General features: G+C 40.0%; 1 protein-coding gene across 2 annotated transcripts; it reads right to left on the bottom strand.

The window, feature by feature from the left end:
* Window positions 1-4622: 4622 nt before the first annotated feature.
* rprd2a (regulation of nuclear pre-mRNA domain containing 2a) lies at window positions 4623-20612 on the bottom strand. Of its 2 annotated transcripts, XR_008531515.1 has the most exons (11): window positions 20080-20612; window positions 15734-15863; window positions 15270-15421; window positions 15001-15053; window positions 14704-14830; window positions 14385-14560; window positions 12618-12960; window positions 10242-10529; window positions 9797-9961; window positions 7590-9660; window positions 4623-4708 (listed from the first exon to the last, which is right to left on the bottom strand). XR_008531515.1 is itself a non-coding variant. In XM_054606286.1 (10 exons), exons 1-10 carry the CDS (start codon window positions 20252-20254, stop codon window positions 7952-7954), a joined length of 3318 nt encoding a protein of 1105 aa, XP_054462261.1. In that variant the 5' UTR covers window positions 20255-20612; the 3' UTR covers window positions 6476-7951. The 2 variants fall into 2 exon arrangements, 1 of the variants encoding a protein (XP_054462261.1); XM_054606286.1 differs by lacking the exon at window positions 4623-4708 and having other exon boundaries at window positions 6476-9660.
* Window positions 20613-20684: the final 72 nt, after the last annotated feature.

Raw genomic sequence — 20684 nt, 5'->3', positions numbered from 1 at the left:
AGAGGGGAGTCTTTGCAATTACACATATTTTTTCAATATAACTTCAACAGCTGAAGCCACCATGTTGTGTTTTATTTGCATAGAATACTAAATAAAAACATATCAATTACAGAAAATGAAATTATAATCTCATACCGTTCATATTATGGGCAGTGTATGAACATTATGGAACAATGATCATGATTCGAAGCTACAGAGATAAGATATATTCTCTTAGCCTGACATAAAAAATATTAAAAAGTGCAGTAAATAATAGTAGGCTACACACAATCCTTATTGCACTGATATTCGGTCTAGGCCGCCTATATCCAAGCCCCTCCAGAAACATGACAGTGTGTCTGTCAACACAGCTGGAGACCTGCGCTCTCTTTGTCGAGACATGGGTGACAACAACAATGACCCGAACACGATTTTAAACATCTGACTAAAATCAGGAAACAACAAAGAGTTGTAAAAAAAAAATGAAAAAAAATGACAATCATACCTGTGGTGCTGTTCGTGGCAGAGAATCGGATTCCTTTATTCTTCCCCCCGCTGTTATTTAGTTGTTGAATTTCAATAAATCAGTTCATTTGTCTGTAAGCGCGCCTTTGGATCCTGTAACAAGTTAGGCCTGTACCCCCACTATAATAACACTAGTAACATCCAGCGACGGTCCTTTATTCGGCATGAGCGTGTTTTTCTAGACCTGCTTGTTGTTTTTTCCCCCCTAAACAGATGCTCCGTGATTTTTCCCTTCCAAATAAATCTGATACAAAAATAAACAAATCTCTCTCTATCTCTCTCTAGCTGAGCGGAATGAAGAGTGTGGTGATAGATGAATTTAGGCTTCCTTCAGCAGACCGTGGGGAATTGGCAGTCTGGCTGGTTCTCCTCTCCCTCTCGCAGTGTGTGTGTGTCTGTACTCCTTTGACGTCGTAAGCCGGTGTCTCCCTCCCTGTCCATCTCAGCTCCATCCCTCCTCCCCTGGGCTGTACGAGCCGTGATGTCTACCGCCAGGGGCCGTCGCTAAACTACCAGCCCTGTGCCAGGCGGAGAGAGGCAGGAGGAGGTAATGAAAAGGACAGTACACGCAGCACAGTCATGGCTGCAACATGTGATGCTGAATGCTCATGTGCACATTAGGGCTTTATTGTCAATTTGAAAAGAAAGCTTATCACATGAAGGTCAATTTTTATTCTTACTGACTTGTGTATGTGTTATCTGTCAGATTTGGAGTTGTTTCTATGTTTTGTTGGCCCAATATCTAAAACCCAAAAATATAATAGTATTTATTTCAAAAGACCAGATTGTTAAGCAGTAGGTAATGCTGTATTTTTCTATGTATGTACTCATGTTGATACATTGTTCTTGTGCTGCTGCAACACCCATATTTTCCAACAATAAAGGCATATCTACTCTTTTAGTTAAAACATAGTATATCTCTCTCTCTCTCTCTCTCTGTCTTTATTTTTTATTTTTTATATATATATATATGGTGATTGTCACACCCTTATTTACTAACTTTTCCCTTGTACCTATTTGTAAATACTGTATACTGAAAGTGAAAAAAAAAAATGGAAAGAATTATGCTGTACGTTGCGGACTGTATTCTTAAGTGTTAACTTATTTTCATATTATCTTTTCTTCATCCCTGTTGCATGACTGTCATATGTATTACAGTCCTGGCCTATTGCAGCACCCATTTGTGACGGTCAATGGTATTTAATTTATTAACATAGAAGATCAGTGATTTTTGGAATTTCTGTTTAAAGAAAGTCCAACTGCATATCAAAACAGTCTCATCAGACTGGATGTGCATCATTTGTTTAACTTGTGGGACCCCAATATCCAAGACACATTCTAGCGATTGTTGTAAGGAAAATATATTTTAGTTCATCTTTTTTTCCTATTTCTACCCTGTTGAATGACCATCACACTTCTTTTGGGGCATTTCTGCTTTATTTGAAGGTGAGAGTTAGGAGGAGAGGGAATGAGCTGCAGCAAAGGGCACGGACTCAAACCCGGGCCGCCTTGCTAAGACTAAACTTTGATTGTTCATGCTCTGTCCGGTGAGATAACAGGGTGCACCACCTTCATACTTTTTTCACTTTTGTGGGTGGCTAAATCTAACATCTATCAATACTTGTAATGTCTATAAGCAATTAATTGGAAGAAGGATGAAAATGCAAACAACAAACGAATATATAAACTCCACACAGAAAGACATTGTCTAAGGTGGACCCATCAAAAGCCAACAAGTTAGTAGGTGATATCTTATCTTAAGTCTGTTAAGTTCAGTGAGAACGGATCCACTGCAAGAGTTTTACATGACTATCACTGGCTAATACACAAACATGTAGACTTAAATCAAGCTTAAAGGCACTTTGGGTGAAGTAAACAGTAACAATACACTATGTCAGGTAATGTTAGATATTAGAAAAATCAAATAGATAAAGAAAAGATAGGTCTTTAAAGAAGGCAGCAGGCTTTCTTTTCCCTGAGGGATTTATCTAATTTTTACGTTTTTCATTGTGACGGTTAAAAAGCAGACGGTCCCTGACATCAAGCGATGCAAATCCGCCTTTTGTTCTCGTCGTGGAGCTGGCCATGGTGCTGAAATGGGTCCACTCAACTCGTGACACATTATCACGGCAACGATATTCAATGTCTGAGGAAAAAGAAAACATAAAAAAACAAACAACGACATTATTACATTAAAAGCGTGCTCGTTAATGCACGGACCGTAATCCGGGACACACACGCCCTCTTTGAAATCTCGACAGCATGTAAACAATGAGCCCACATGACACGCAGGAGGCTGCACACACCCGACCTGCGCACACGGTGACACTTCAAAGGAGTCACGATCTGGTCCTGCTCGGCTCCAGCAACATTACAGCGCTTATTAAAAAAAAATAAAAAAAAAATGAAACCTGCAACCACAGATCCCTTAATTAATTTATTTCCAACAGCAGAATATCTCCTCGGCTTGTCTCTAATGTTAAGACTGCCATCTGCCATCAGTCACTAAATCCTATCGGCCTCCCGCCCTCCGACCCAAATATAAGCCTACAGTGCAGACAGTGATTCATCTGACTTTAACCACATTTGAATGGATGCTAGACCAAACTGCGATTCCAAAACGACAATGGATGTCGTTTTTATTTTTTTCCAGAGTTTGACCAACAACGACATCTGGTGACGAGCTGCGACACACGTGATGCTGGTGGTCGTGTCTATTGCTTTAAGAATGTTTATGACGTTGCAAAATATATCTGGGAAGTTAAATGGGGTTTCGTGATTAAAACGGTGGTGGAGGAAGTATGCAGATCCTCCAAAAACTTTAAAAGCAAGTTAAAGTCCTTGAATAAACTTGAGTAAAAGTAAAAAGCCTGTTCGACAGTTCAATCTCTTGGAGTGCATGTCTGGCTTTATTTGAGTTCTAAAAACCTTTCTTTATTAAAACTAACAAATCTGTTCAAGCTGTATCTTTAAACAAGAAAATATAACGCGCATCGGCACACAACATATATGAAAAATGAAACTCGATTTTTAGAAAATACTTCAAACTAATTGATTTGCATTAAATAAGACTGAAATATTTAACTGCACAGGCAGACTTTTTTCATATCTAAAAAACAAGGTTGGGACTGAGTTATAGTAGTATAAGAAGAATGTTAAAGGAACAAATGCATCATTATTTAAAAAGTGATCATATGGTTTGTACGAAAAGTCCTAATTGGTCAGGTAATAAGTACCTACACAACTTCAATAAATGTAGTGGAGTAAATAGTACAATATATTTTCTTATAATGAATTAGCGTAGTTATAAACTAGAATGAAATGGAAACACTAAAGTCCAGTACAAGTACCTGAAATTGTACTTAGGTACAGAACTTGAGTATAAGTACTCAAATTCCACAACTGGCTTTAATTGAATGACAGAAATGTTCCCTGGAGCAGTAAAATACACCACAAACAGCCTGATTGAGGTCATTAAAGGTCTTCCTTTTTTCTTCTGTAATGAAATCAATGTGTCTCCAAACTGAGGTGATTTCAAATTTTTCAGAAAGTTTTTCTTAGCTCCAAGAAAAGGCTGACATTTTTTTTTATTATTAATGGTTCTGACAGGACAAAGAATCAAGAGCCTTGATGCATATGCAGATATTGTGAATAAATTAACACACAACCCTGTTTTATTTTCATATGAACAATAATTCTTTATTTCACAACAACGTTCAATTAATGGACATCTTGTACATATTGGAGATGTATGAATACCTGTTTGTTGAGAGGGTTGTGAGGTTATTATATATATGTGACTGTGTTTAAAAAAAAGTATCTAATAATGCTGAATGTTCTTACTCACATGGGCCATCCCTCCTGCTCTCTTTTCCTCCTAAACACACAAACAAACAAAGAAAGAAACAACTTCCATCATCTAATTTTCCCAAACCTTTGTATTGATTGTTTTGATTTCCTGCTGGTGGCACAACGTTTCTGATGTATTAAACTGGAGACTTACTCAGCTGCTGGGGATGCACAGCATTTCTGCCAGACCATGAAGAGCCATCACTGGGAGAGCTGTGCAGGATTCAAAGCGGAGAGCCACCACAGCACCAACAACCCCCCTCCTCCTCCTCCTCCTCCTCCTCCTCCTCCTCTGAGTTAACATGTGGAAAAGGTTCCCATCACATCAGACACATCAAAGTGTGGCTCTGGATCCCTGAGGATAACGACAGGAGGAGGGAGGGGATGAAATAGGAAATAGGTTAAAATTCAAGGGAAAAGAAGATTTGTCGAAGAGGGACAACATTATTTCTTACTCAGGATACACATAAAAAAAAAAAATATATGAATTATAATGGCGGACTTCAGTGTTTTAAACGCAATAAATGACATCAACATCTGTTTTTTTTTTCGTGCGATAGCTGCTCAGTCTCACGAAGCAGCCGAACAAAGTGAAAGTGATCCTGGGAAGATCTACTGACATCTGGCGACGGTTGGCTCACCTGAACCTATTGCTGTTTATCAGCATTCACATTTATTATCTGTCCCTCATCCTCCCTGCCCTCGTAATAATACATTCCGCTAAATAATACCGCCCTACTTTATTACGCCTAAAAACGCCGAGTAAACGGAAATGTGTTCTAGTAACTACTCGTTTCACCCTTTCCTTTGATCATTTCATCTAAGAACGGGGTTTGTCAGGTTAAAATCTATACTCATTGCCCTGCACGAAAGCTGTAACGATAAGTCTTAATTAAGGCCAATCTCAGCCGAATTAATTAATCAGTTCGAGCCTTTTAAAAGCAATCAAAGCTCAAGTAAAACATCAACAAATCATTCCTGCGTGTCGTTTAAGGCTACTTGTTAAGGTTTACAATTTGTTTTTTTCACTTAACAAACCAAATTCAGATCAATTTGAGTTAGGGAGTATAAGACTAACCTAGTGTAAATGGGTTGATGTGATGTTTCAATTAATTGAGAGCATCTAACAAGAAATCATCAAATCTTTTTATTTTAAGAAAATAATAATACATTTGATAAAAAAAATAATGATTAATATGCAACAAGGTACTCGGTTCAGTTCAAACATCTAATTAATAACATTTGATATTTTATTTTTTTTGCAAATTAATTAATCAAGCAGAACTTTAATACTTGTTTGGTAATTGCCTAATCAATCTTACTGATAATCACTTTGTCTTTCCCAGTTTGATCTCACACTGAATCCCTGCGAGGAGTCGGTGTGGATTAAAGTAAGAGCCCCTAACATTCCCCTCTTCCATTACAGAGGCAGGAATATTTGAGTAAGAAAGCCTTCTGAGGCCGTGAAGGAATCAAACATCTGTTTTCCCAAAGGAGAACAATGACGCCTCAACTGGAAATGTGTTCACCACACTACCAGCACAGAAAACAGTAAAGTCAATTTGGCAAAGGATTTTAAAATTGGACAAAGTGGAGAGCTTTTAATGCTTCATATTTGGAGAGGCAGTAAAGCCTTCTATAGACAAAGGGTTGGCAGACATTTAACTGCTTGAAAGAAAAGATGATTTATAATTTAAAAGATAAATAAATAATTTCAAAACTCTACAGTTTCAAAGAGAAGACTAACCTAAGAAATGTTTTAACTATGTAATCATTGGAGAATAAGTTAAACCATAACAGATTCCACTGAAAATACCAGTCTAAAAATCTGTTATGGTTTCCAGGCCAAACTGAAACGTATGCACAAATGTTAAACTGCACTAGAATTAGAAAAACTAAACGAAGAAAATACTAAGATTGCAATACGAGACTCGTCTGTCTTCTTTAATTGACTACTATATAACCTATAAAGACTTCATAGTAAGGGTTACTTCAGTTAACTGTGGTCTGAGAAAGCCAATTAAACAAATGACCAATTAAACAAACCAACTGATATCAAACAGGAACGTTCACACATTTAAGGGCATCTTTAATTAGGCTGTGACTCTAGTTTAAAGCCAGAATTCTGACTATATGAATGGCGCAAAGACAATTATTTTAGGGATTTTAAAGTGACCTGTGGAAATGTAAACTTTTTTTTTTTTGCAAACAGCAGCATCCTCATTAAAACCAAATCCATAGTTACTATTTAAATACAGCAAATTAACGTAAATTAGGCCCCTTTCTATTCTTTGAGTGATAACGTTGACCTATCTGGGCTAATGTTGCATGGTAACAGCAGCCTATTTTAGACACAATAGGAAAGTTACACTTTGGTGGATCAAACCTTTCCCTATGATTTTTGCCAAATTTTGTATCAAAATAGTGATTCACTTTTCCCTCAAATTGCAAAGCATTATACCACAAAATGAATTAAAACAATCAAATGCTATGTATAGATGATGACTGATAGTTTAGGGCGGTGATGCAACAGTCCAGGGATGAAGAGGAAAAAAACAACACAGTTTTTCAAACTCAGATTTTTATTAGTCAGTACAAGTAAAACGAAACTGAAGACGAGTATCTTCATCCCCTCCAAAAATGCACTTCTTCTGCGTCGATGTTGGAGGCAGAACAAAATAACTCCCACACCTCTCTCTCCCTTTGAGTAGACATGTGCCGCTCTCCTTCGAGGAACTCAACGAGACGTAAAAATATTGCCGCAGGGATCTCACGCACCGGTTGAGAAAGCATCGCTTCATTAATATATAACATTCGGAGTTGGAACAATGAAATATAATTTCCCTGAATATGCTGACGGGTATTGTAGAAGAAACATAATTTCTATAACATCTACTCAGTTTTTTCATACCCAAAGTGATTTGATTTAAATTGATGTTTTACCAAAAACTACTGGGAAAATGCTGATATGAAGAGAAGCAGTCAAAACTGCTCACTGTAAAACTAAATAACAGCGGAAACATTGCACCAACTACATTCTTTTGTTACTGTCTTCGCAAAAATAACTATCGCGGGTTCAACTTCTGGGACTAGTTAATTTACACTTGAGCACATGCACACGCATACCATGCACACACTCTGAACCTAACCAAACTCGCGCTCAAATTACATATATAATGCAATGCTTCATACTGGGGGCAAACAACACAAGAAGTGAATTATATATATATATCCACCTTTTATTTTCTTTAATCTTCTCTTCTGGCTTCACTCTACAGGTCAGCAGCCCTCTCAGAGCCTCCGGTTTCTTTTCACATCTCCTGGTGTTGTCTCTTGTTCTCCTCAACATCCTTTATACTTCGCCATTCACACGGTTCTTCTGGTAGCTGCTCAAAGGATTCTTCTTCAGAATAACTTTGCCTCCTGATGCCCACCTCAGTATCTGCGCTTTGATCCACCCAGATTTTCCCAGGTTTCTCATGGCAGCGTTCATACTTCAACACCGATGACTAGCAAGTCACTGAACAGTCTTAAAAGCCCTGCCCCCTGGCCTCATGACAACCACAGCGTTTGGAAGAGCTCAGAGCTACATGTCCAGTCAGTACCGTGGGGGTGGAAAGGGTCTTTTTGGGGGGAACATTGGACCAGGATTTCCGCCTCCTCTTGGACCTGGACGTTTGCCTCTTAACCTTGGATTGGGGCCGTGGAACCGAGGAAATGGTGCACGTGGGGGTCCTCTGGGATGTGGGTGGTGTGCCGGGGGCGGAGGCCGATGTTGAGGCCGTAGACCGGGATGACGGATTTCAAAATGAGGTGGTGGTCTCCTAGGAGTATAGTGCTGAGGAGGGGGGCTGTGCCGCTGGTAGTCAGGGGTGAAGTAAGGATCCTCAGAGGGTGAGAGAGGGGGAGTGAGGCGCCCTCGAACTCTGGGGAAATTGTGCGCCGGGCTGCCTGGTCTGTAATATGGGTCCTCTGGGTGGTGGTAGGCGTCGTCTTGAAAGAACATGGCATCACGGTGATGGTTCTCATCCTGGTAACGTAGGTCGTCTGGATGGGGGTGAAAATCCTCGGGGTGAGGAGGGTGTGGTCGGTCACGATCATACAGCGAATCATCAGGATGAAATATGGATTTGTGTTGATGGTCGTGCACCACCATCCCACTGATTACACTGTCCCCTCCGACCCCAATCCCCTCGCCTGTGCCTGCGCTGGGCCCCGGCTGCTCCGGCGGCATCATCATACCGCTGGTCGCGTGGTTAGGGGCGTCAAAGACACGAGGAGGGGGAGGGAACTTTGGGACAGGAGGGAGGTTGCTTCTGAAGAAATCAGGGGAAGTGTTGGCGCCCTGCTGGGAGGCCAACTCTTGAGGTGGCTGGAAATTCTCTGTTTGGTATGGATAAAGTCCTGACCTGTTGTTCTCTCCAGCCCCTCCAGGAGCTGTCACATTGTAGCCTCTGGGTTGCTGAGAGTTCCCCTCCGGGTAAGTGTCACCATACCAACCCCTTTCACCCACCCTTTGAAAGTCTCCCATTGTCTGTGTGCTACCGGCACTGCCTGGGGCTCTTTCTCCAGGCACTGGCCCTCCTGTTTGGGCAGAAAGCTGCTGGTAATGTGCAACAGGTGCAGTAATGCCATGCTCTGGCGTCTTGTGTTTGCCGTATGGGTACGGCTGGTAGACCTGCCCGTTCCGAGCCCCACATGGCTGCAAGTGATCTGGCTGTTGGGGATTGTTGCGGTTCTGCTGACTGCTGTTCTGGTATGCAGGAGGAGCTGTTTTAAGAGTTTCTCCAACCGATGACTGATTTGTGTGATCATGGACCAGCACATGTTTGTCCATGATCTCATCTTGAGTTGGGGTGCCTCCGCCCTCATCCCGCACTGGAGTCCCACCCTGGGTGTCTGTCCCAGTAACTGGGCTGAGGTTATCTCCTCCCGGCAATGGGTTTGTAGAAAGACCTAGGCCGAAAGCATTGAAAGCTGGGTTGCCCTGCAGGAAGTTGTGGATTTTAGACTCTAAACTCTTAGAAGACAGGGACGGTTCTTGCTCTGTTGTCAAATCCATCTCTCTGTGGAGAGCCTGGACCAGGGCAGAGGCTGGGTTGGAAGTCTGGGAGGCGGCTTGAGAGTTTGTACTCTGCCTAACAGTGGAGATGTGTGAAGGAGGCTCAGGTGCAACAGAGGAGAGAGACGCGCTCTGAGAGGGTACTGCTGATGCAGATGCGGATGAGGGAGAAGGAGGAATCTTGCCTGTTCTGGAGGAGTCTGAGGAGACATTTGCAGAGGGGCTGGATAGACGAGAAGTGATGCCTAAGTGAAGAAATGGAGAATAAAGGAATGTATTTTAAGCAACCTTGCCGCTTTTAAGATATGCTGTAAAACATGAACATGACACAAAATAAAGTTTTTTGTTTTACTAATTTGACAAAGGACTCCTTATTCTCACCCTGGACTTTGGAGAGAGCGCCGATGAGGTCTGCAGGACTCACATCCACCTTTGAGAGGAGGTTGACCAGTGAACTGGAATCCTGAGAAGCCACAGAGACAGCAGGTGTAGTCTTCAATGAGGAGCCAGCAGGGGCAGCTGCAGGAGGACTGTCCACCGATGGACCTGAGAGATAAAGAGGGACACTTAAAAATTGTTATAACTAATCATTGAGATGGTGTTTTAAGCGAATATAGAGTTCTTTGTTGTAGAGATTTAAAGTTTAATTTGCAAAGGCCTCAAGAGACACCACTCAATCACCAGCTAAGATTTTCTATATTTTTGTGGTACATGGCATAATAAATACTCTGAATTATATTATTTTATTGTTTTTTGCAATTCATTTTCTTATCTGAGAGGTCCAAGAATGTTATTATGATGTTTGAATATAACCACCAGCACTCACCTGTGTTCTTCATGACTGAGTTTAAACTGCTGAGGATGGAGCCAATTTTACCCAGGTCAACATTTTCCACTGTTGCTGCGGGAGCCACTATAGGGGCCGCTAACGGAGCCGCTACAGGAGCCGCAACAGGAGCCACTACAGGAGCTGCTACAAGAGCCGCTACAGGAGCTGCAGCAGGGGAGGCTGCAGGGGGCGTGACCTGTGTGACATGCTGCTCTGTGGCCACTGATGTCTCTGTTTTTGAAGTAGACAGCTTTGGGTTGGTGCAGCATTCACTCTGCTCCTCAACTGCGGAGAAAAATACAGCAGTGAGAGAGAGTTCGGATCTTATTAGATATGCACTCTATGAATCACAACTCATTTTGTTGTTGTTTTTCTACAAGCGCAGTACATTTATGGGACCAGGAAGTCTATGCTAATAGATACATTGAGTGGAATATGCTGCCAAAAACAGTCCAGCTTTCTGGGAAAAACTAAATTGGAACACACAGGTCATCAATCCAAAAAATGAGATAGGAACAACAACAACAAAAAAAACATCCTGAGATCATGATGAAAAACAATCTTATACTGATTTTAAGATATTATGTGTGATGTTTAAATAATTTAGGACTGCAAAAACTATTGACATTATCAATTAATCTGCTGATTCTATTCTCAAGTAATCAAATAACTGTTTTTCTCTATGAGATGATAAATACTAGATGTCCAGTTTCAGCTCTATAATTCAAACAGGACGAGTAGAGCATTGAAGGCAAAATAAAACGATATATCCTTAACAAATACAACATTTAATTACATGTACATACTGTTAAAATGTTACATTCAACCCATCAGAGTTGAGTGTGGTTATTAACAAAAGATAATATTAGGTGAGCAGCAGGTTGTAGACAATAAAACATTTACCTGGACATAAGATGCACTAAAATGGCAGATATATGGCTGTCTGCAGTGGTAAAAATGTATCTGATTTTAATTAGAGGGCTCTACGGGTGGGGAAAAATGCTCCTGCCAAATTGGCTGGAACACATACCTGAGACCGGTAGGTTTCATTCCACTCCAGAGGAGGACAGAATCTGTTTGTTGTGTGAGCTCGGGGAAATTGAAAATGAGGTGCACTTTTTGTTTTACTGTCCTGTTTACTCTTCAGTAAAATGACTTCCATTTATGTTGATTTATTTTGGCTGGATGATTATGAAAAACTTGAGTTGTGTTTTAGGAAAGGAACCTTCTTTGTAGCAGTTTTTATTTGCCAGGCCTGGGAGAGAAGGCAGAATGTTTTGTTTAAGATGGAGCGGTGAAGCAACATGTCATCTTGTAATCAAATGTGACCTGATGAGATGTGGATCCACTGCAGCTGTACTGTTGGTGTCTTGTAAACCCATGAGGGTTGGGCACGTTTTTGTGCATGACACCAAAATAAAAAAATATCTATCTAAAAAAAATAATATCTACTGGAAGAAATACATGGATTGTCTTTGTTGACATATGAAGGCTGTGATAGGAGTTGTGTGTGATTTTCTGCTTGATTCACTTGTCTATTTTTAGAGGTGCTCCTCATTTTCATTATTTCAACACATTTTCTGCACATCATAACACTGCCAGACAGTCAGAATTTTTAAATATTGCGCTTAAAAAAACCCTCACTGTGCAGCTTCTAACCTGTAGTGCCATTTATCACTCTAGATTGTTCTGGTGTGAGTTGCCTAGTCTTGGAGATATTAACCATAGATATGTCTGCCTTCTCTCCAATATAATGGGACAATACGGCACTTTGCATGTGGTGCTCAAAAATACATATGGAAAACTCAACAACAATGTCTCTTTCCAGAAATCATGACCTGGTTACTGGAATGAATCCACATATCTTCTCGTGAGCAGTTTCATGTAGGAACTATTTTCTTTCTACCAATATACAATCGCCAACCCCATCAGCACGCAAAAGGAAGCGTGCGTCTACTCGAAGACGAGAAGCTTGTGCTCGTGACACATCAAGATGTAAACATGTATTGCGTCCTCCTCAGCTAAGCTGTAGCATTAGCTAGCTCAGTTGTGCTAGGTGAGTTAGCGGTATTGGTTAGCTATAAAACCATAAACACAAGCCTCTTGTCCATGAGTCGATGGGTACTTGACTAAACCGGGTCATGATTTCTGGAAAGAGACATTGTTGTTTTCAAAATGTTTTTTTTGGACCTTTGAGCACCAAAAGTCAACATCCATATAATCCCATTATTTTCAAGAGAAGGCCGACATTTCTAGGGCCGGTGTCTCCGAAACAAGGCAACTCAAACCAAAACAACGAGGAGGAAAATATTTATTTTTGATTTCGTGGTGAACTGACCCCTTTAAGTCCCTAATCAGCAGCCCACTCCTTACCTATAATGCCACCGCCGTCAATTTCTTCCTCAGAGAGCTCCATATCTTCTACTTCACGGTTGTCATTCTGCCCCAGAGTCGCCGTGTGTTTGGGGGATCCTCCCGGTGAGGACAGAGGGCTCGGGGCCGGTGGCTCTGCCTCATCGTCCATAGCACAGCCATCGAGGTCTGAATCGGGATTGGCCAATTCCAGACCGCGAAAAGGGGACTCTGACCCGGTCGGAGACGGTGCGTCTGCAGAGGGTGAAGGGATGGGTGACTCGTCCAGGTCCGGCAAGTTGGCCTTCAGGGCGTCCAGTTTACGCTTCAGATGGGACACCCGGTTGGCAAACGTCTGGTAGGCCTTGAGAGGAGAAGTCATGGAGTGTCAGTAATGAAAAGTTAAACAAAAACTAAACACGGCCTACCAACAGCTTTTATAGCCAGCTTACAATTCAACTCACAACCAAGAAAAAGATTAAATACCACTCAATTGTTTCTCTTGTTGAGTCAGCACATTAGTAATTTTATTATTTTTCTGTATATTTCTTGCTCTGTGGACTTTCCTTTCATGTCACAGTTAAGAAGTTTAAACTATTGTACTTATGGTGTGTCTACTGTACGAATGTAATGAAGTACTGCTTTTGCATCTTGCTTGTGCGCTTAAAGCTTTTATGCTGGAACACTATGGCTTTACATTTGTGCCTCATGTTCTGAGTGAGTATTGGGAGCACAGAAAAAAATATTTGGCAAGCAGGCAAATTACAATTTGAAGAGAAATTATACACACCCCAAAATAATTGAGGAAAAACAAATCTATTCTGTACTCAATAGATGAATTTGCATGTTTGCTATAATCCATATTAACGGGCCCTTATAAGCCCTCTCATTCAACTTTAATCATATGACATATCACTCTCGGTGCGCTGGCACCTCTCCAATCTGTGCGCGTCTCAACTTTGCCTGCTTGCTTCAACCTGGCACAGCATTACAATGTGCCACAAAATCAACCAGTCGGAGAATTGAGGAAGATCAATTCTGATTGGCTGTCTTGATTCCAATCACAACGCTAACATTAGAAGACGAAAGAGAAGGATTTTCGATTTCCAGCCACCGGACATGACAATTTAACAAAGTGTCAAAGCGTCAGGTAACAATAATAAGTCTATAACAAACTAGAATTACTGCTTTTATGGTTATATTCATACCCACCAGTCATGTTGAGGTTCACATCTATGGTTGTTCAAAATGGCATCACGTCATCATTTTATTCTAGTAGATTGTGAAATTCATCAAATTAAATCTTGAGTTATTTCCAAATGTGTGTTTTGTGAGGTCACAGTGGTCCAACTCCACTGTAGTCAAATATCACTTTTTCATTATGTGTCCAGGATGCTGTAGATAGTTCTACTAATAATCTTTGTGGAGACCAAACAGCCAATTAGATTTTACTTTCTTCAATTACCAGATTGGTTGATTTTGTGGCACATTATATCCAAGCACCCACTTAAAGCACAGGGCTTTGAAGCAAGGCGGGGTTAAAGGCAACACTAGGTGCGATTGCCCTATGGGCGCATGGATGCTGATTATAGCCGGAAGATCCGGGTCAATTTTATACTCTGAAGTGAACTAACTTAGTTTTCTTGCTTTAATGCTACTGAGCAACTTTCATAGAAATGATTTGTGCGCCGCCTCCAACGCTGTATTCAGTTTTCCTTATAAATCCACGATCATATTGCTGTGCCAAGTTCAGTAAAAAAACTATTATTTGTACACAAATACACTCACATTAGCAACAATCTTGACCTCCTTGTACTGCATCTCATAGAAGATATCTGCGTTCTTGAGGGCCTCCATGACAGAGGGCCCTGTTTCGATTTGTTTGTCAAAGAACTTAACAAACTCCTGTAGTTGCGCACTTCCTTCCTCAAAGTCCCTGGAGAATTTCTTTCCTCCGGCCTTATCTGTAAGAATAAGACATATTAGGATGATTTTTAAGGCAATACAAGAAAAAAAACTAAGAGACTGCTGATATTGAAACTAAGACTGGTCTGTGTGTTGCAGTAGGACCAACGATACAACAGTAGAAGATGACTAAAGCAGGCACCTTTGAGTCTCTTGAGGGCATCAGAACTGCAGATGTCGATCCTCATGGCTGCCAGCTGTTTTTCTTTCATGTCCACCTCCTCCAGAGATTTCTTGTACTTGGACAGTTCCTCAACTAGTGCTTGGGGCTAAGGGGGGGGGGAGCAGTCAGCCACGATGTCACACCAGCATGTATTAGATTAGAGGTGAAAAATAGGACAACTAGAAGTATAACAGCTTTTATTAACTTAATTTGTAAATCAATTAGGTTTCAGTTCAGTTAGGGATTAGCTCTCTTAAACTTTAGAGACTTTCTTACCACAAACTCAGCAACAATCTTGGAGTGTAGATCTGCTTTAGACTCAACTGGAGCTTTAAAAAAATAAGAAAAATATTAGAGATCACATCCATCAGCAACACAATGAGCACCCCCAGACAGGTGTGCAACGTTAGCATTTTGATAACAATATATAATTAAAGAATTAAATAAAATGTTGGACATGTTAAAAACATTTGTATCTAATGTGTTTCAAGAAATTATAAATTTAATAAATGTTGTAATGTGAAAGAAAAGGCAAAGAGACTTACTTTTTTGCTCTACAGGTGTCTCGGGAGGGGACTCCTCTTTGACTAAGGTACTCCTGAGCTCACTAATAAGTGTCCCTGAATACACACCCCTTTCCTCCCAGATGGACAGTATCCTCTCCACCGATTTAATTACTTTGGGATCAGCTTCACTGCTGGAGAAAGGAGAAGGAATGACAGAATAAGAAGGATGGAACGCAAGGATTTATATTTTGTTGTTGTAATGACACTTTTGTTTTAGGTGAGAGGCATTTCATTGAATGAATATAACACAATGAAAGTGAGAAACAAAAGCAAAATATGAGGTTGAAGGAAGAAGAGAAAAACTAGGGCAAATTACACAAACATCATCACTGCACCTGATACACTGTCGTTATTATCATGTGTCAGGACATCCTCATATTAGGTACTATTAAGGAAGGTGACTCCTGACAAAGTATAAAAACACATTTCTACAAACTACTCACTTGACCAGCAAGAAAGCGTCAGGGAGCATCTCAGCAAACGCCGTACGGTAGACAATGGCATTTTTCTTTTTACAGTTCTGAATGACATCGTTGGCAACGTAAAAAAGGTTGAGTCTGTGTGAGGTATCAGCTGTAGGAGGAAAGAGAGACAATAGTGTTAGTTTGACTGGTAGGGCAGAAGGTCTGCTGAGGAAGGAGCTGAGTCCAAATAGCAGCAAAGAGGCCAATATCTTTCAACAGTTATCAAATATTTGTAGATATCAGCAGTGCTGCAATGTCTATGTCTATTAACTGATTCATCGTCTACTATGTAAAATGTTAAAATAAGAAGCATCCATCACGTATAACCACAACCTAAACAAATTACCAGCTGCAGACAGAAAAAACACAAATCTTAACATATTAATTTTGCAAACAAAACTTAGTATTTGTTAAACTGTAAATCTAAAATGTTTGGTACTTAACACCAAATGACAACTAATGAATCACTCTGACAGGTGCATATATGACAACAATCATTCATCAATCATTCAAATCGTGACTGATTAACTGTCAGTAAATAAACTTGTTTTACTAGAGATCCATATTGGTCAGAAGGCAAAGAAAGAGCAAGTCATGTAAGAGATCAATGGCTATGTAACATTAACCCAACATCAGACTATGCTCCATAACATTACACAATCCTTGTTGCCCTTTATGTTTTTGTGATGACTATGAAGAGCTTACAAGAAAGGGAGTGAAATAAAAGCCTACTCAGTTTTCACACACACACACACACACACACACACAGGACTGAGTATAATTTGGCATTTGTCAGTGCCAACATGAAACCCAAGTTTTGGTACAGACTCCAATTCAATACTTTTATTCATACTTTATTGACTGAGTGCAGCTTTTCCTACAAACCCTTTTCTTTAATTTGCAGAGGGAATGAATGTGTGAACAAAACTGAGAATTGGACCAAGCATTCTGTGCAAACCGTACCTGTCCATTTTAGAAAATGTGATGCACACATCATTTCATCTTTTTAAGTACTATGGTATAATAAACATCTATACAAATGCTAAATAACTCCATTAACAGATCCAATTTAGGCAATTAGTGCACGGCAATGCAAGACATTCCAAACAAGCTCTCTAGGAAAGTAACTTGGTGCAAGCTAAGCATTTTAAACATCCACTGTGATCATGTCTTCAAAAACCACCATTGAGAAGGTTCTATTATTTAAATCCTCAAGGTGATAGAAAAAAATAGTTTGTTATTCAAAGCACAAACTTCAGGAGACTTTTTGACTACAAAACAGGACAAACAAAACATCTATAGGTACTCAATCATTTGTGTTCAAATGTTCACCAAAACACCATCAAGTTATTGAAAGGCAATCTGAAAGCTACATATATGTGTTACATTGATATTAGTATAACATGTGTGTTTTCTCCAGCAGAACAAAATCAAAGACTTGTTCACAACAAACTCCTGAAGCACAAACCGCAAGCTAAAAGAGAGACAGTCAATAATAAGGCTTGGTCCCTTCTCTCTTTACACACATACGGGAGTAAAACCAAAGTAAACAGTCAACCTTGGCAAAGAAGAACATAACAAAATGTCTTTTCTCCAGCCATGGTGAACGTGACACAAAGAAAAATGGTTATGGAACATCAAAACAGACATCTAACACAAGCAACAAAACAAAATAAATACATTACAATGCATATTCATGTTGTAAATCAATACCTATTGAGTTTGTCCATCTGTTCATCAGCCTGGATGTCTGTAATTTTATTCTGATTATTACCATGGAGGGGTTGGAGGGCTGGGTGGGACAGATTGTTGGCAGGGGTAAACTTCGATTTGGTTCAGGTTTGTTTTATTCTATTTTTACAAATTATTTTTGTTTTGGAGTGGCTTGCACAAATTGAATAATACAAAATAAAACAAAAATACTCCATTCAGGCAACATACAAAAGATAGTTTCCTGCATAAATCACAATAAATACAAGTGGGTCAATCCCCTATTTATTTTTTTAAACCAACATCTGCTTCTAGGGTTAGGGTTAAAATCCAGACAATTCTCAATTAAAAAAACAATAACAAGGACCTCTTCATTTTAGCATAATGGCATCTGCAATAAACCTTTCTAAGTATATTTTGACTGTTATTCGAAGCAGCTATAGATTATATAAAAAAGAACATAACTATTGCAATTATTAGCTGTTTTTCCCTTTTAAAGTTCATACACCCTCTATCAAATGCCACATAGGAAATATAAAAGCATAATCGAATGTTGTTAAAACTGAATCCCATCACAAAACATTATTGAACTCTATTAAATGATTCTTGTGGATATATTGTATACTCTAAGGGCACACCTAACAATTATGCTATTATCAATTTGTCTGTCATTTGGATTTTTTTATTGTTTATTGTTATAAGTGTAAAACATTCAAATAAAGAAACAACCCCATCAAACTTGTCCTGGTAGCTTTGATCTCTTATCTGGTTGAAGGAGGGGGACTCCAGAAATACTTTTTTCATGTGATCAATCTCTACTTATTGCAACAACATTTGTATTTTACAAATATATCCTCATATTTCATGTTTGAGTTAAAAACTTTTAAACATCTCAGAGTTTGATAATGTCACTTAAGTTCTGAAAAACTTAAGATTTCTGAGAATTATTTAACAATTCCAGCACCAGGCCTCTTAAATAGCATTGGTAATGTTTAAACGCATATCGAGAAAAAAGCTTGCAAGTCACACATTGTCAGATCTTGTAGCAAAGGCTCATGCAATATATATTTTTTTAATGAATATACTCAACCCAATGAACAGCTATGTAACCAAGGCCAATAGGAAGACAATGTCCCAGAAGACAAAGCCATATTGCAACTGAAAAGTCCAACCGGTTACTGCAAAAGACCAGTGACAAACTACGCCTTAAAATCTTCTCTTGCCCACATTAGGAATGTTACACAAAGCCAAACCAACAAACAGATGCAGAAAGAAAGACAGTGATTATTTCAAGACCTCAACTCAACAGAGACTGCTTATGAACGCCGTGCAAGGTACAAGCTGGGAAAAGCTGTATATTTGTAGTCTGCTACAACATATGTTGGATTTTGTTTGTAATATCTTTATATAACCTCTGGTAAATGTAAAAAAAAATGTTTTCTTAACTTATTATCTGTAAATTTAAAGCGGCAACTATGACTGCTCAGTAACATTGCAAATTCCTTCCTTTATATTCTGAAAATATTAAAAGGCAATGTTCTATTTTACATCCCAAAAATATCCCTTCATTTGCATCTGTCATAGAAAAATACCAGTGTTCCTAACTTTTTGAAGTGCCAAATGAATATAAAACAAATTTCATGCTTCAGTCAATACAAATCTAATCAACGGCCTCTCTCCCTACTATCTTGTAAATCAAGGAAAAAGTTGAAAGAATGGTTATTTTCATTATCAACTTGTGTATGGGTTATCTTTATTGCCAACCAATTAATGACCGTAAAATCCGGCCAAAATAATAAAAACGATGCTATCATAAATTATCAGACAGAAAACTGAAGATTATTGCAAATGTATTGTTTTTGAGATACATCTAAAACATTTCGATGGTGGTATAGCGGTTTCAACCGTTTCCTCAGCCAGTAAGTACACTATAAAGCAATTTACCAACACTGTTTCTAAATATGAGCCTATGATAATGTGATTATTTCAACTACAGGACAGTCCAGTGGAGCACCGTGGCTGGATTCATCTGTTTTTGGCTCCCGTGGCCTCCAAGTTTCCACCACGTACAGTGCTGATTAATAGCATCCTGATTAACAGCAGCGTTGATATATTTTGCACTTTAGTGGTGTAAATAAAGTACACATTATTGTAATTAAATTACCAAAACGCAACTGATACTGGGGGCACTGGGACTTTTTGGGCTTGCTTGAGGACTTTTTTCCCAGGTTGATACTCCAGTGTTGAACGTCACTTGACAACGGCAGTTAAGGACCTGAAGAAACAAACATCCCCCTCAACAAACACGTTAATGAAAGTTAGACACGGTTCGTTTCCCCCGGCTTCAAATAAGGAAACAGAATTATAAGTTTTTTCAAGAGAGTAATAAATAATCCCAACAGGAAGTATGTAACAGTGTAGTGTCAGCAGGGCTTCAGTATTCAGTGGTTTCAGGACGACTGCACACCTTTAACTCCACCTGAACACAACATCTGTCCTACACGAGGGGACAGTCAGCTAAACACAGCAAGGAAGACGTGACATCACAGTGACGTCAGACGTCTAGAGCATCAGCAGCCTGTCATATGAACAGTGACGTTGCTCTGGCTACTCACATTTCCTCAAACACTTCATCCAGTGTCGCACAATCAGGCTGTGGTACTTTTTGTTGTCGATGCACCACGTCGAGAGTCCTTGAATTGAATCCATCGTGTTGGAAACACCTCGAAACCTCTTCTCCAAAGTGGACTCCAGAGAGCCGCCGGGAGCGGCCCCGGGCCCCGTCGCCATGTCCGGAGGAGCTCGCGCTGCGCTCTACCATTCCAAAGACCAACTGGAGTTAGCTGCGGCTAGCACTTAGCTTAGCATGCTAGCTTAACGTAGCACAGACATCATCGCCTTCAGCAGCCTACCAGCTGCAGGTCGAAAGCTTACACACTCTTAAATAATCGGTATGCTGTTGCCAGTCACTGTCTGCGTCTGCACGTATACACCGTGCGGTTCGGTACCACCACCCGCCGTTTATCTGACCTAACATGTAGCGCTACAGCTCAGCGCCTCACGACACCCTGGAGCTCTGTTTACTCGTGCTGGTGGAGGGACGGAGGACACTTCCGCAAACACGATATGATTATGGCGCCACCCAGTGCCACGGAAGCTCATATATGCTAGCGCCACCTGCTGCGTGTTTGTGGTAGCGAAGGGGGGGTTATGTACAGTT

Source organism: Anoplopoma fimbria, chromosome 10, assembly GCF_027596085.1.
Source record: "Anoplopoma fimbria isolate UVic2021 breed Golden Eagle Sablefish chromosome 10, Afim_UVic_2022, whole genome shotgun sequence".
NCBI classification, from domain to species: Eukaryota; Metazoa; Chordata; class Actinopteri; order Perciformes; family Anoplopomatidae; genus Anoplopoma; species Anoplopoma fimbria.
Note: the sequence above shows the minus strand (reverse complement) of the source record. Positions and strands in the feature narration are given on the sequence as shown.

Coding starts and splice junctions, on each gene's coding strand:
- rprd2a (XM_054606286.1), bottom strand. CDS start 20,254: ATGGCGACGGGGCCCGGGGCCGCTCCCGGCGGCTCTCTGGAGTCCACT. Junction 15,054..15,269: donor GACACCTGTAGAGCAAAAAA/GTAAGTCTCTTT, acceptor ATTTTTTTAAAG/CTCCAGTTGAGTCTAAAGCA. Junction 12,961..14,384: donor AGGTCAAGATTGTTGCTAAT/GTGAGTGTATTT, acceptor TCTCCTCTCAAG/GCCTACCAGACGTTTGCCAA.